The 15,188-nt window shown below is 49.1% G+C and overlaps 1 protein-coding gene across 1 annotated transcript in view; it reads left to right on the top strand.

Annotated features, from left to right (window-relative positions):
- LOC116643982 (disintegrin and metalloproteinase domain-containing protein 12-like) overlaps positions 1-15,188 on the top strand; it is a 583,570-nt gene that overhangs the window by 546,997 nt on the left and 21,385 nt on the right. The window contains exons 24-30 of the mRNA XM_032423146.1: positions 2,371-2,479; positions 2,587-2,785; positions 4,880-4,957; positions 7,670-7,778; positions 11,098-11,233; positions 11,869-11,977; positions 13,799-13,978. Coding sequence (XP_032279037.1) covers positions 2,371-2,479; positions 2,587-2,785; positions 4,880-4,957; positions 7,670-7,778; positions 11,098-11,233; positions 11,869-11,977; positions 13,799-13,978 — 920 coding nt within the window. The remainder of the gene's footprint in view (positions 1-2,370; positions 2,480-2,586; positions 2,786-4,879; positions 4,958-7,669; positions 7,779-11,097; positions 11,234-11,868; positions 11,978-13,798; positions 13,979-15,188) is intronic.

The raw sequence follows: 15,188 nt of genomic DNA, 5'->3' as shown, positions 1-15,188 counted from the left end.
GTGATTCATCAGTCTTACACAATTCACAGTGCTCACCATAGCACATACCCTCCCCAATGTCTAACACCCAGCCACCCCATCCCTCCCACCCCCATCATTCCAGCAACCCTCAGTTCCCTGAGATTAAGAATTCCTCATATCAATGAGATCACATGATACATGTCTTTCTCTGATTGACTTATTTCACTCAGCATAATACCCTCCAGTTCCATCCACATCGTTGCAAATGGCAAGATTTCGGGGTTTTTGATGGCTGCATAATATTCCATTGTATATATATACCACATCTTCTTTATCCATTCATCTGTTGATGGACACCTTGGTTCTTTCCATAGTTTGGCTATTGTGGGCGTTGCTGCTATAAACAGCTTCAGATCACTACATTTGTATCTTTGGGGTAAATACCCAGTAGTGAAATTGCTGGATTGTAGGGTAGCTCTATTTTCAACTTCTTGAGGAACCTCCATACTGTTTTCCAGAGTGGCTGCACCAGCTTGCATTCCCACCGACAGTGTAGGAGGGTTCCCCTTTCTCCATAGATGCCAGTTTTTCTAAAACTGATCAATTAGATCCAGGTATTTTGATCAAAGTACCATCAAACAGGACTGATTTAAGTTCAAAGTACAGGCTCAACACTGAGACTCACCCTCGCCATCCTCCCGCCTCCAGTGGGTAGATGAACAAGAATAAGATGGAAGAAATGGATCCATAGTAGTCAGAAGCGGAGTATGTCAGTTGTGTAATCATGCTGCAAACAGAAAAGGGAACCTGGAGTGCCAGGAAAGGAATCTGTTGCTGCTGAGCCAGACACCTCACCTTTTTCCATGACAGAGAATTGTGTCCAGTTGTGGTAATGTCCTTAAAAGTGAGTTTGGAGAGGCCTCTCAATATAGCTTTTAAACAAACAAATGGTGGTGGGGGGGGGAGGGGGCAGGGTGCCTGGATGGCTCAGTCGGTTAAGCGTATGCCTTCGACTCAGGTCATGATCTCAGGGTCCTGGGATCGAGTCCCACATCGGGCTCCCTGCTCAGCGGGGAGTCTACTTGTCCCTTTGCTCCTCCCCCACTTGTGCTCTCTCTCTCTGTCTCTCAAGTAAATAAATAAAATCTTAAAACAGAATAGGAAAATGAGAGGTTAAGGACTCAGGTAGCTCACTGCAGAAGTTAATGGCGGAACCCACGGCCCATCCCAATTCTTGCAAGGGTTTTGTTTGGTTTGCTTTGTCTGTTGTTGTTTTTTAAATGAGATGCTATTCATGTCTGCTCCTGCCTGATAAAGAGGAATCAGGTGCAGGTTAAAGAAAGAGAGACATTTTTAGAAATAACATCTTTTGTTCCCTTGCCCATCGTCAGACTGGTATCTTAGATAAGTCAGTTGTCACCTTGGAAAGCAAATGGAGCTTCCCCAGAGTTGGGTACAGAGAAGGGCGAGGGACAGAGTGAGCTCTGGAGAGTGGGCATCCTGGCAGCTGGAAGTGATATCAGAAGGAGCACCCCACCTGGACACCAGTGTAGGACAGAAGGTAGGCCAAGATCACACCACAAGGTACAGTTTATTCCAAAGAGTATGGGCCATTTTCCTGCATTTCCCGTATCTTCAACAGGTGTCACTATGCATAGGCTCTAAGAGCCCTCCAAAGCTTTGGCAGTGCAAACCCCGAAGCACACGTTCGCTCTTTCCCTGGCCGAAAGATGTGCTAAGAGTGGCCGTGTCCGGAGCTCTCTGGCTCCCACGTGCCTCTCTACCGGGCACTGTCATTCTGTGCAAAATGAGTATTGGGGTTTATGCCTCCCTGGTCTCCTTGCTAACATAGGCGCGAACTGAAGCTAGTGTTTGCTCTTATAGGGAGCTTTACAGGACTGAAAATGTGTAAGATCTCTGTGTTGCTTGTTTGTTCTCTCTGTCTCTGTCTCTCTCTCGGCCTCTCTCTCTCTCTCTGCATCCCCACATAGTCATCATTATTCCTCGGAGCCTGCTCCAGCTTGCACTTTCTCACCAGAATGGTGTGAGATGCTCTTAAAGTAAGCGAGCTCCCCTGTCCATGCGGCCAGCTAGCCACCTCCTTTCTGTGCTGGGTCAGATCCAGTCCCACAGCCAGGCCACATCTCCTGAGAGGCTGCACGCACCCTGGGCCTGGATAGCTGCCCTAGAGAAGAGCGAGCTATGAAATGCAGGCTTTACTGTGAGCGAAGCCGGGAGAGGCTGCTAGGCTGCCACCGGTCAGCTCATACCAGGAGTCAGCCAAGATGCAGGCACGATTTCTCTGCACACCGAACACATCTCCCCTTAACCTGCAAGCCCAGGGCTGTTCAACAGCAAATACTAAAAACACTTGCAGGAGGTAAACGTGCTGCTTTGCTTCTGTTTCAGGTGCTAAACCTGCCCCCGGGATCTGCTTTGAAAGAGTCAACTCTGCAGGTGACCCTTATGGCAACTGTGGCAAAGACTCTAAGAGTTCCTTTGCCAAATGCGAGATGAGGTATGGAACCCACAGCCTGAGCACACCATCACTTTGAGCTTCCTACACGGCTCAGGGCCGGTTCCAAACTTGCCCTCTTTTGGGACTGTTTGTTCTCACCCTTCCAGAGATGCTAAATGCGGAAAAATCCAGTGTCAAGGAGGGGCCAGCAGGCCCGTCATTGGTACCAATGCCGTTTCCATAGAAACGAATATCCCACTGCAGGAAGGAGGTCGAATTCTGTGCCGCGGGACCCACGTGTACTTGGGCGATGACCTGCCAGACCCCGGGCTTGTGCTTGCTGGCACCAAGTGTGCAGATGGAAAAGTAAGACCCAAAAGTTCATTCGCATCATAAATGTAAGTCTGGAAGGGGGCCTGCTGAGAAACGTCCTGTCCAAGAACTGACTTAGGAGGTTTGTTTGTTTTCCTAAATCCACTCCTTCCTAGAACTTTGTCTCTGGAATCCAGTTCTTTGCACCTAGAAGGCAAAGTTAATAAATCCTAGATCCTGGCCTGACCATTGAGATGCAGATTTGGGGAAATCAAGCTTGGTTTCTCAGCCTTTAAGTGTTAATAAGTCATTTCTACACTCTGGGTGTCATGAGTGTTTCCAGCCAGGAAATTACTTTGGAAGGAAACACAGTAGCATATGATATTGTTTTTGGAAATGTGGCCTTGGTTTTTGGCCCAGTGACAGCTTGTTCTCACCTGGGCAGAACGGGAAGTCAGATGTATTTTCAGAGACCCCCATAGAGAGAATAGGAGAGGGGGAAGAGAGAGGATCAGCTTGAAGCCAAAGGGAGGTCTTTTGGAGACCAGCGGGAAAGGTAGACGGAGATATTTGGGGGTTTAGAAAGAAAGTCAAAAATGAAAAAACAAGAAACTGAGTTGTTTTTTTTTTTTAACATTCTGCCACGTTGATTTTTCTCACCAAACTTTCTCATCAGACTGAATGAAAGCAAGTTAATAAAACATTTTAGGAAAGAGGATTAATCAACCCCCACATGCTTTTTTTAGGACGCCCACCTTCAAAATGATTATGAAATCACTCACGTACATGGAGGTTACAGAGTAGAATAGAAAAATAGATTCAGCTCCTTGAGCAGAGTCCCCAGGGCAAGAATTCTGTACTGTCACCCCTGTCCCCCCGTATACTCTGAGCTGCAAGTGCCTCATCCCAAAGAAAATGGGATGATGATACGTGAAACACGATATACATTCCAGGGGTCTCCTTAACCGCACACGTTAGCTTCTCTTCAGGCCTTGACATTAGAATAACACTCATTTTTTAAACTGTAGTCTGAACAGCCAGAAGCCAGAACCAGGTGCATCTGAACACTGAAATTCCAAGGGCTCAATTTATCAATGAGTTTTTTTCTCCATGTGCAAGATTAAATGTGCTTTGATCTCCATCCCTGCAGACCACGGGTTCTTTGAAAGCCGTCCTTGGCATTGCTCATGGGTTGGGAGGAGAGCAGCACCCATATGCTGGGATTCTGACCGGGGTCCTGCTGTGTTCTCTGTAACCTCCATTTCTTTTGTCAGCTGGAATGTGACAGTCCCCTTGGCCAAGATTCCCGGCAGCCCTGGGAGTTGTTCTGGGCAAGGGCAACTGGCACTTTTTTCAAAGTGTGTCACTAGTGTGAACTTCCCATAGGAAGGTTCTACTTGATTAGAAATGCTTCTGCAATCTAAAAATTAGACTTCTCTTCCTCTGACTCCACTCATTTGTAACATCTTACGGGAGATAAAGGGCCTGATCCTTTGAGTCTGGAGTATATTAGGCACCTTTAAAATGAGACAACTCTTACAACCAGCCCAGTATCATTTAGCAAATTACTTCCTCCTCAAAGACCTGATAAACACAAGGGAACTGTGTGTTTTCCTCTGCTGAGCATTTCTGTTGATGGTTTGTGTCATCGATGATAATACTTGTCCGTCAGTAATTTGGAAAAGTTCCCATATTTCAGTATCTCCTTTAAAAGATTCTTGGACCTTGGATTCTTGGAGCCTTTGAGTCTGCACAGGCCCCAGGCTAAGGGCTGGTGCATTTCTCCTCTCCTGTATCTTTTAATGGAAAGGGCAGGTGGGGGCCAGTGGGCAGAGAGGGGGGAGATGCTACAGTTCACAGGTTTTGTTGCAAGCTCTAAACAAAAATCAGTTACCGTGATCTCATAATTGACTGAAACCATATGAAGCGCCACACTGACTTGAGTCACATTGACCTGAGTCTTGAAATCTGGAGGCAGGCATCCGGATCCAGGTCGGAGTCCAATGGAAAGCCCATCATTGTGCTGCATCCATAGGAGCTGAAAGATCGTCTTCTTCAAACTTCTCTTTGCTTTCCCTTTTTAAATCATAGAGACTGTGCATGCGGTTGGAAAGGGGCTGAGAAATTGACTGTTTTCCTCTTCTGCAGATCTGCCTCAATCGTCACTGTCAAAACATAAGCGTCTTCGGTGTCCACGAATGCGTGATGCGGTGCCACCAGAGAGGGGTGAGCCGGCTGAACTGCCTTTTTATAGCCAGTCCCTATCACGCTAAGCGCTAAATCATTCATTTGTAAAGGATTCTGCAATCCATAACTTTTTAAAAATCTAGCAGTTGCCTCAGTGTTTTCTTCTAAAGACACTAATTTTCTTTGACCTTTACATAGCATGAGTAATGTGACTTTTATTTAACAAAGAAAATCAGATTGCGCAGTAATTATCTTTCAGATTAACATCCTGTGATTTTTACAAAGGGACTTTGTCGTCTTCAAAGTAATTTTAAAACTAACCTTCCTGCGTAAAGGATTTTGCATTAACGTTTCAAACAGAGCTGTCCCTCTTTCAACCAAGATTCAGAGTATGTGTCTGAACTGAAATCCTTCCAAAAGGAATTAAAACAGAGGAGACAGAACATACTGACCACATGTTCTTGAAATCACATACAATGCATTTCAACTAAAAAAGGCTGTTATTTTAGTCCAGAGAATTTTTTTTAGGAGAGAAGAGGACTCTAATTGTTTAAAACATAATTTATTTTTCCTGATGGGCTTAATTATTTCCAATGGAATCATATTAATCTTGATTAACCATGCCGGTGGTTCATTTGTTTTTCTGAAACTTTTCTGCAGTAATCATGCTCCGAATTCTATTTTTAAAACTCACAGACACTCACCAATGATTCTAACATAGAATTATGGGGGTTTTAATAAAATGGCCCTTACGCCGTAACCATGAAGGATTGCAATGGCATCTCTGGACAGGTTTGTATAGATGACTGTCAATATAAAATGAAATCTTCTTATGTCTTCGTTGGATCAGAGATTTCTTTTTAATGGCCCAAAGAGATGATCCGGCGCAGCCTTATTATGAAGGAGCCCAGGACCAAGAGGTGGTAGTTCCTGTCTGAGGTTACATGACCAGTTAGTGGGAATGCTGGAGTGGGGACCCTGGACGCCTCACTTTGCAGCATCCCTGGGCTCCCATCCTCGTGTTGGAGAGGAAAGGCCCACATTGTCTGGGTAGGCAGAACAGCTGCCGTGACTTGGTGACCAGTCACTTGACCACAGGCCTTCCCCGAGTCAGACCAGGCTCACCAGCAGTGCCTCCAAAAGGGGTGGCGGGGCTGCAGTCTCTCTGCTGCCAACGGCCACAAGGGCGCATGACTCCGGTTTGCATTGGAGACCGTGCCAAACGGTGTGGGCCGCACAGAGCCAAACCCTGGCAGGTGCCTGGCGGGTGGTACGTCAGCCACAGCGCCTCTGAGAAACAGGCAAGACGCTCAGCTTCGGCGCGGCTTGTGCCACTCGGTAATCAGCGCCGCGTGGCTTCAGCTTTCGGGGAATATACTTTCCAGCTTGTCACAGGTTATCTGGACTGTCGGTCTTATTTTAGGCAATTGGGGCTTTTGATGGTTGAATCATCAAAAAAAAAAAAAAAATCAGTGAAAGCAGGAAAACATCACAAATGAGACATCTACTCTAAACATTTTATTTTTGCTTTAAAATATAAAATATGTATTTGGCCCCACCCGGCAATATTCAGATGCAGGGCTGAGGCCTCTGGGGGGGGGTGTCCTGACCGTAGCTCTGCTCTGACTTCCTTATATAAACCACGCAAAGCGCATCATCTACGATGTATAGTTTCCTTCTTTAAGTGGAAGAGAAACTCGGACACTCAGAAGCAACCCGAGTACAGAATCCTTCCTGGTTTGTGCAGCTCTTCCTGGTCATTCACAGGCATCCCACCCATTCCAAATGGGTCAGAAGTTCTTTTTAGCGACTTGCCCATATCCAGGGTTCCCAAAGCATGCCCCCCAATTTTCAGAGAGATAATGTCCTCTTGTTTTCGTGTTCATATTCCACTGGTTCATGCAGGAGCTCCGTAAGTTCCATAGATAGTAACAGCGAGTCTAACAGCCGACTCAGGCTGGGGAGCAGCCTCCTTCGGTCACCCTTGCTAACCAGGTGAGCCGAGCTGGCCCCTCCCTGGAGGGCTCTCGTCTCCAAGCTAGGCTACTCGCTCAGGGCCCCCCCAGAACGAAGCCCATCCTCCTGCTTTCTCAGCACCCTTTCCTGTCACCAGGACACCAGGGTTTGGTAGGTCGTGGCCAGTGTGCAGGGCCGGGAGCCAAGGAAGGGCCACTGGGGGCCTGCCCGAGGGAGGCGGGCGTCTCAGGCATGTGATGTCGGGAGCAGGTCAGCCAGCCTCTCCGAGCTTCATGTCTGCAGGAGGCAGGGCTGCACCCAGAGGTTGTCAGGCCCGTGATCGCCGAGGGCTCCGATTCCACAGCCCTGAAGCCGGGTCGCTCCTCACCATCGAGAGGGCTTCTCATTGTGGTCAGATGGCGGGCGGGGGTCGGGGGGAGGAATCCTGACTTGAAAAAGAGGACACAGTAATTGACGGAGAAAGAAAGGGGTGGGAGGCAGTGGAAGACCCCCCAAAATCTCCATCACTCCCTTAACAGCTGCTGCCAGGCAGATTACGTTACATTTGCAGCCTCAGGCTCGGTCCCACCTGTGTGGTGCTGTGTTTCGGGTTTACGCTCACACTGGCCTGTCTGTATCTGGCGGCGTCAGCACTGACGGGGACGCTGACCACAGGGCCTTTGCTTCGGTCTGGCAGCCAATTAGAGCTCAAAGATTTACTGCCGCCCCACATGGAGGGTGGGCTCTAATGCTGCGTCTCTCTCTCGATGTCCCCCTCCCCTGTGGCCCGGACAGGTGTGTAACAACCGGAAGAACTGCCACTGTGAGGCCCACTGGGCGCCTCCCTTCTGTGACAAGTTTGGCTTCGGGGGAAGCACAGACAGCGGCCCTGTCCGGCGAGCAGGTGCGTGGGGACAGCGCATCCCCGGGAGTGGGCGCTGAGCAACTGGGGGGCCGTGGGTAGTCAGGCACGGTCCTTCCAAGCAAGACGGAGGGCTCACCAGCTGCCAAGGGGATGCAGGTGTACCCCCCCAGTGGGAACCCTAGTGCACCCCCACGAGGGCCTGACACCACCCGAGGCCCGTTTCCAGCCACTGTCCCGTCCTGACCTCTGCCGAGACTCCTCGCTCTGCTCTGGCTGAGAGGCTGACTCTGTCCCTTCTTCACCTGCGACGCTTTGCTCGGCTAAGGTCATTTCAACAGCGGACTGCCAAATGGGTATGAACTTCGGTGAGGGGTGAAAGGACTTTGTAAAGCCCAGCCTCGGTGCCCTGGGGACCAAGAGGTGTGACGCCGAATGTCTCCTAAAACCCTTACTAGGGAGACACGTCCTCCAAGTCCAGGTGAATGGTCCCAGCAGCAGCAGTGGTAAAAGCAACCGCTTCTGTTTACTGAGCAGCTGTCCTACGCAGTCACCATGCTGGGCGTTCCTTCTGCATGATCTCATCAGATCCTTGCCTAACTCCCAAGTCACTATTATTCTTCCTTCTTTACGTATAAAGGACCTGGGGCTCAGGGAGGGTAAGTAACTTACCCGAAGTCACACAGCTAAGATTGAGACCAAGTCCATCTCCCCCTAAAAAGACTCCTTATAGCAGCTATGCTTGACCCCCCTTCTTTCCTCCCCGGACGACCTGGAGGAATGGTCTCCTGGTGCATTGCTGTTTCATCTGAGCACTTGTCAGGCAGTGAAGGGGCAAGTCTGAAGGATGTCCCTTGTAAAGGGAAAGAAACACATCAAAAAGGTGCAGGGGGCCAGCGCCGAGCTCACTTGTGCTGACACCTCGGTGCTCACCTGAGCCCCACGATGCGCAGATGCCCAGACGGTGGCTCATGCTGCTACGGAGGACGTCACATGTCTCACGTCCTGCTGTGACGTGCAGTGGGTCACCACGTCTCCAAGACGACAGACATAACACTGCTCTGCGGGGCCAGGCGGTGAGGGCAGAGCTGGGGGGGGGGGACCTGCCCCGCGGGCACATCTGTAGAAACAGTGTCGTGAGTTCCCGATCATCCCTCCACTTAAATAGGGACGGGTCTCAGCGTCACTCTCAGAGACTCGGGGCGACCCCTCCCTCGGGTCCAGGCCCCACAGCAAGTACAAAAAGGACCAGAAAGTCTTGCTGTCTAGTGAGCGTTCCTTCCGGGGGTAGGAAGACAAGGGCCAACCCCGTGTCCCCTTTCCTCACCGGCGTCCGCGCCCTGAGCACGGCGTCCCTGCTGCCCTGCGGTTAATGCTCGGGGACGGCGTGAAGCGTGTGCCGGGCACAACCAGCAGGATTCTAGCTTCTGCTCGGACAGGGGCACCGCCACCCATGCCCCCCGCATCGAGTGAGCTGGATGGCGCCCGAGGGGGTGGAGGGGATTGGCCAGTACGCGCTGGTACCAGCCGTGGTACTCAGCTGTGGGGGCTTCACAGAAGCCAGGGGATCCGCAGTTGCCAGTTCTTCACCGTAGCAGGTAAGAATCGTTACAGCAATGAAAACGAGCTGCCATTACTGCATGAAAGGACATTGAAACGCACGCCGAAGCGGCAGGCGTGGGGAGCCGGGTCCCGGGCCTCCCTGCCCCCACCGCCCGCCAGCCTGACCATGACTTCTTGAGCACCTGCCACGTGCCGGCCACTGTGCCCCCAGAGACACGGAGCAGGCCCAGCGTGGCCCAGCAAAACGCCGCCAGGGGCGGGGTGACAGTGGGACTCGGGGAGGTGGACCAACGTGGGGAGCTGCACAGGACACGGTTTGCACCGCATGAGGGGACCAAGGGACCCCGGGTTGCTGGCTCGAGCAGCTTGATGGCATGTCCTGCAACGGATGAAGGCAAGTGGCCCGGGCGGTGCAGCCAAGTTCATTCTGGAGGCCTAGTAATGTCCGATTGGATACATTGATCGGCTTAAGACTTATGGATTGATTGCGAGGAACTAGAAATTGTGGTTCAGGCCGCGTGCTGCTCACTTTTTTCGTTAGCTGTGTTAAGACACAACAGAGCTCTAGCCAGAGCCCCCGGCTGAAAAGAATGACATTTTGGCCGGGAACCCAGAAGTGGGGCTTTTCCAGTAACACTAACAAGGGAATCACGACTGTCATATGTTGATTGTCTTACTTAGGCTGAGACACGTCCCGGATAGGACTTGTCAGTTGGGGACGAAGTCCAGAAACAGAGAGGGTGTGAGGCGTTCCTTCCCAAAGCAGGAGCGCTGCCGCCCTGGCCTGGCGGGCAGCCCGCTGAGCATCGTGGCCAGCGATGGCGGGGGGGAGGCCTGGGGGGGCAGGACCTGCACAGCCACCCCCAGCAGCCTGAGGGGACTGTGGCCCTCCTGCCAGGGGCGGCACATCCTGCTTGTTGCTGGCAGGGAAAAAGAGATCCACGAACTCACATCTGTGCTCTCGAGGACTCCGCCGAGCCGTGGGGGTTGCATATCTAGCTCCTCTCCAGCCTGGCAGAATCCTCTCCGGGACTCTTTCTGTGGTCAGAAACCAGCCTGAAGTTTTGATTTTCCCTTCTTTTCCACACACTTGAGGGAGTCTCAGTGTCCTTGTACTGAATAAAATGGGAGCAAATCACAGAAAAGGGGATGTTCCTCTGGAGAAAATAAACAGCACCCTCCCAGAGAACAGGGTTTGCCCCCCAAAGCTTGTATTTTGAGTCCCTAACCTAACAAACAGAGCGAAATCTAACAAAACCAAACCTGTGGGCCTTTCCTTTTAGCTATGAGTTTTGTTGGGTCTTTTTCTCACCTTCTATTTTGACGATGTCCAGAAGTAAATTCTTGGGCTAAAAAAAATACAACAAAACAAAACAAACACAGATCGCAGCGCTAAAGAATGAGAGGAGGAGGACACAGGGAGGAGCATATTTGTGGTGGGGGCTAGAGAGGTCACAGTCCGGGGACGTGCCAGCCTCCTGCCACCCTCTGTGACCACCATCCCCGCGGGGCGGTCGGGGGGCCTGGGGGCCGCATGTGGTCGGGGCTACGGTCCCACCTGATGGACGACGTTCCTGTTTATCAAGAGTTGTCAGAAGTGCATGACGGCGACACAGACTGAACCTCAGGCATGACCTTTGAAGTACGACTAATTTATCAGTACATCATTTGGGGATTCACTCATTCCATCTCTGTTCCTTCCTTCAAAGCTTGCGTTGCCGTAAATGTCATGATCTGATACGTCCCGTATTTCATCATAACCGCCTCTTTGCCTGAGCAAAATGCGTTTCTGTTTCAGATCACCAAGGTCTAACCATAGGAATTCTGGTGACCATCCTGTGTCTTCTTGCTGCTGGATTTGCAGTTTATCTCAAAAGGAAGACATTAATACACCTGCTGTTTACAGATAAAAAAACCACCATTGAAAAGCTAAGGTACCCTGGGTTTGGGTCATTTCTGCAGAAGTGGCATTTGAAAGAATGCACAGCCAACTGCTTCTCGCTTCATTTTCCTTAGCAAAGAAAGAGGTCGGCTTTTTAGATAGTAAAACGGTTGTTCTGGTTTTTTAAAATCTCTGCCAGACCAGCTGCCTCCTTCCTTTCCCTTCAAACTGTTTGCTGCTTATTACATAAATAAGCAGGGTGCTGATGGGTCCCACTGATGGATTTGTTCCCACCCTTCTATTAGTAATTTTTACAAGACGTGGGATGTTAAAATAGTTTCATCAGATGGGCTAGCTTTTGATCCAAATAGATTCAAAGACGTTCTTGCTGAAATACCAGCTTTCTACAAAACGTCTCCCAGGTGCCTCAGACCCACATGTCTGTGGATTGCAAGAACTAATTTCACAGAATAGTGGCTCTGGCGGGGGGGGGGGGGGGGGGGAGGGGAGAATCAATATTTATTTTTAATCCCGTAAGAATGTTAGATAATTTTTCCTTTGCATGTTTACCATACTGAGTTAAAATAAGTCAATTATTTTTTGAGCGTGATTGTGAACAAAACAGAAAAAGTGAAGTCAGCCAGAGGGGAAGTGCGCTTGTTTACGTGTGACGGGATTGTGTTGCAGGTGTGTGCGCCCTTCGAGGCCGTCCCGCGGCTCCCACCCTGGTCAGGCTCACCTCAGCCACCTCAGCAAAGGCCTGATGAGGAAGCCGTCACATTCCAATATGTCGAAGGTAAGTTGTCGACAAATGTGAGAAGTTCGTGTGCACGTTGCGACACAGGTTTTTCAACAAGAGCTCGAGTAGGAATAGATTGTTCATAGTAGGAATAGATCCCTGAAATGCAGAGTCCACCCACTTTGTGAAGGATGGTTGGGGGCTGGGAGGAGGCCCACTCTGCCCCATGGAAGCTCTACTAAATCCAGGTGGGGCAGTGTCCCCTGTGTGATGTGGCATGTGGTACATGGTGGGCCATGATCCCTCCAAGCACCCAGACAGACCAAATTCCCAGGAGGCCCACTGGGTCTGCCTCCCAAGCAGGTTCCTGGCTCTGGGCCCCTCCTATGGTTTCAGATGCCACCAGCAAGTTTTGGATCATCTTCTTTGGCCCTGTATCTCCCAGTGCATTCCTCAGAGTTACACTGAGCCCATGCATGGGTCCCTTTTGCTCCAGCTCTGGGTTGCGGAAGCTCTGTCTACCCTACCCTATGGTTTCAAAGAGCCAGATCCTTAACCCAAAGTACCTGCTGGCTCCCTCCTGGCTCTAAACTTTCCTGCTTCCTCGTGAATTATCCCCAGAGTCCACTCCAATATTTAGTTTTCCTCATCAAGTGTTTCTGCTATATGCATGAGAATTTTTGAATATTGGACTCATTCAACAAGGGTCCAGCTTGTAACAGAGACAGTATTGGTCTCAAGAAGCGACAAATGATTTTAAAAATGACTATTCACATATTTACTAAACCATAAACTATTTTATCACCCTTGATATAAAAAGTATAGAGGATTGGATTCCTAACAAGCTTTACCACCTCTCAGCCCCAAAGGTGGAGCTATATACAAGAACAGCTAGATTTATTTATGAGAGCCAAAAATGCAGCTTTATTTCGAAGAGCCAAAAAATGGGAAATGACCCAAATTTCCATCAACAGGTAAAAGGATAAACAAACTTTGGTATATTTACACAATGGAATGCTATTCAGCAATAAGAGAGAATGAACTATTAATATATACAACATCATGGATGAATCTCAAGATAATTATGCCAAGTAAAAGAAGCCAGACCAAAAAAAAAAAAAAAAAAAAGTCCATACTCTATGATTCCATTTATATGTAATTCTAGAAAATGCAAACTATAGTGACAAAAAGCAGATCAGTAGTTGCAAGGAAGGGGAGGCAAGGAGGAGTGGAGTGGGAGGGAAGGGTGACAGTGGATATGTGTTCATTATCTTACTTATTGCGATGGTTTCATTGGTGTGGACACATGTCAAAATTTTCCACTTCGTCCAGTTTCAGTATGTGCAATTAGCCATCTGTCCATGGAACCTCAATAAAGCTGTTTTTAGAAAGAGAGAAAGGAAGAAAAGAGGGAGGGTCGGGGGCATGAGGCATCTGTTCTGATCTGCCCTAAAAGCAGGGGCACCGTGTAGGAGGTGACCCTCCAGGTTCAGGCCCCTCATCTCGGCTGGCTTCCAGAAGTCTCCATCCTCCTTGCCAGGGGTTTCCTTGGTTCTCACTGAGCCTGGAGGGCATCACCCTCCGCCTCAGTTCACAACTCCTCCATCCTTTCCTTAAGATCTGGTCTGTGTCATCATACTCTTTGGCACTTGCCCAGGTGCCCTGTGCCTATTTGTTGATGAATTAAACCAGTTTTTAAAATTCCCATAGAAACCAATCCCGCTATTCCAGATTGGGTTGGAAGGGTGTTCCTGCTCCAGCTGTGAAGTTTAAACGAATAAGGATAGACTCCCCCTCGTGGAAATGCACGACGAGTCAGCACCGCCCCCTTGAGGAGTCGTAAGACCCACGACACTGGTTTTTGCTCTGCCCCTGCAGGACAATACCAGGAGGTGGCCCCCGTGTCAGAACGTTGACATCAGTGGGCCCCTCCAAGCCCATGATGCCCCTGTGGCTGGTTCACCTCAGCGAGTGCTCCCGCCCCTCCAGAAGGCTCCTCGCGCACCCCTCGTCCCCGCCAGACCCCTGCCGGCCAACCCTGCGCTCCGGCAGGCCCAGGTATGCCCTCCGCAGTTAATGTGATGGATGTCGTTCAAGTCCAGACCCTGCCACCTGCCGACGTCTAGTTGGTCCACTTGCCGCGGCCCCTGTACAATGCAGATAACTCAGCTCTTCAGGTGGTTAAGTGAGATAAGCCAAGTAAAGCATTAGCACAGTGCTCGGTGTAGAGTCACGATAGGTGTGTTTTACCAGGAATATTTTTGCATTCGGAATAGCCAGGGCACCCGCCCAACTTACCACCTAATCCATGATACTCTTGAGAATGATAGGGGTACAGCCAATAGTGAGGCCCAGACAATAAAAATGGTCACCTCAGGGGGTGCCTGGGTGGCTCAGTCGGGGAAGCGTCTGCCTTCGGCTCAGGTCATGATCCCGGGGTCCTGGGATCGAGCCCCGCATCAGGCTCCCTGCTCAGCAAGGAGTCTGCTTCTCCCTCTCCCTCTGCCCCTACTTGTGTGCACTCTCTCTCTCTCTCAAATAAATAAATAAAATCTTTAAAAACAAAAAAGGATGGTCACCTCAGGAATATTAGTGGGCATACTTTCTTACCCTTTTTTCATTTTCAAAATTATTCACAAGAATTTTACCATCCATTGAGTCTCCATACCAGATGCGGCATAGTATTGGATCCTCAGTATCTATCCTCTATCTCATTTTTATGCTGTTCCAGAAGTTAACAGTTCCTATTTGTTAGACCATGAATAAGACATCATTTCACGATAAGAAACTTAAGGTGGGCAGGCAGTAAAAATAAGCACATGCAAAACACAGAGAAATAATCCCTGGTAATTTTTCACTGCTATCATTGTCATACTTCTAGTAATTTTTGTATTTAAGAATTGCATGTGTATTTTTAACATAATTTAGATTATTCTGTATGCACATTACTTTATATACTACTTTTTTGCCTTAAAATCATTCCTATTTACCACAGCACTAAAAATTCTTAAACATGTCACTTTAACAATAGCACTATATATCTATGTAGAATACATTTTTAAGCACTTGCCAATTAGTGGGCAGGTATGGACGTCTCTAATTTCTGCTATTATAAATAGCTCTGTTGTGAAGGTCTAGATGGATAAATTTTGGAACACTTTAATTATTCCCTTAGGAGATACTCCTAAAAGTGAAAGTATTCGGTTGAAAAGTGCTGTAACCTTTTAAGCCTCTTAATATATAAATTAAATATTTTTTCAGGACTCCT

The sequence above is a fragment of the Phoca vitulina genome, unplaced genomic scaffold (assembly GCF_004348235.1).
Source record: "Phoca vitulina isolate PV1807 unplaced genomic scaffold, GSC_HSeal_1.0 scaffold28, whole genome shotgun sequence".
In the NCBI taxonomy this organism is placed as follows: domain Eukaryota; kingdom Metazoa; phylum Chordata; class Mammalia; order Carnivora; family Phocidae; genus Phoca; species Phoca vitulina.
This window is presented reverse-complemented; position numbering and strand designations above follow the sequence as displayed.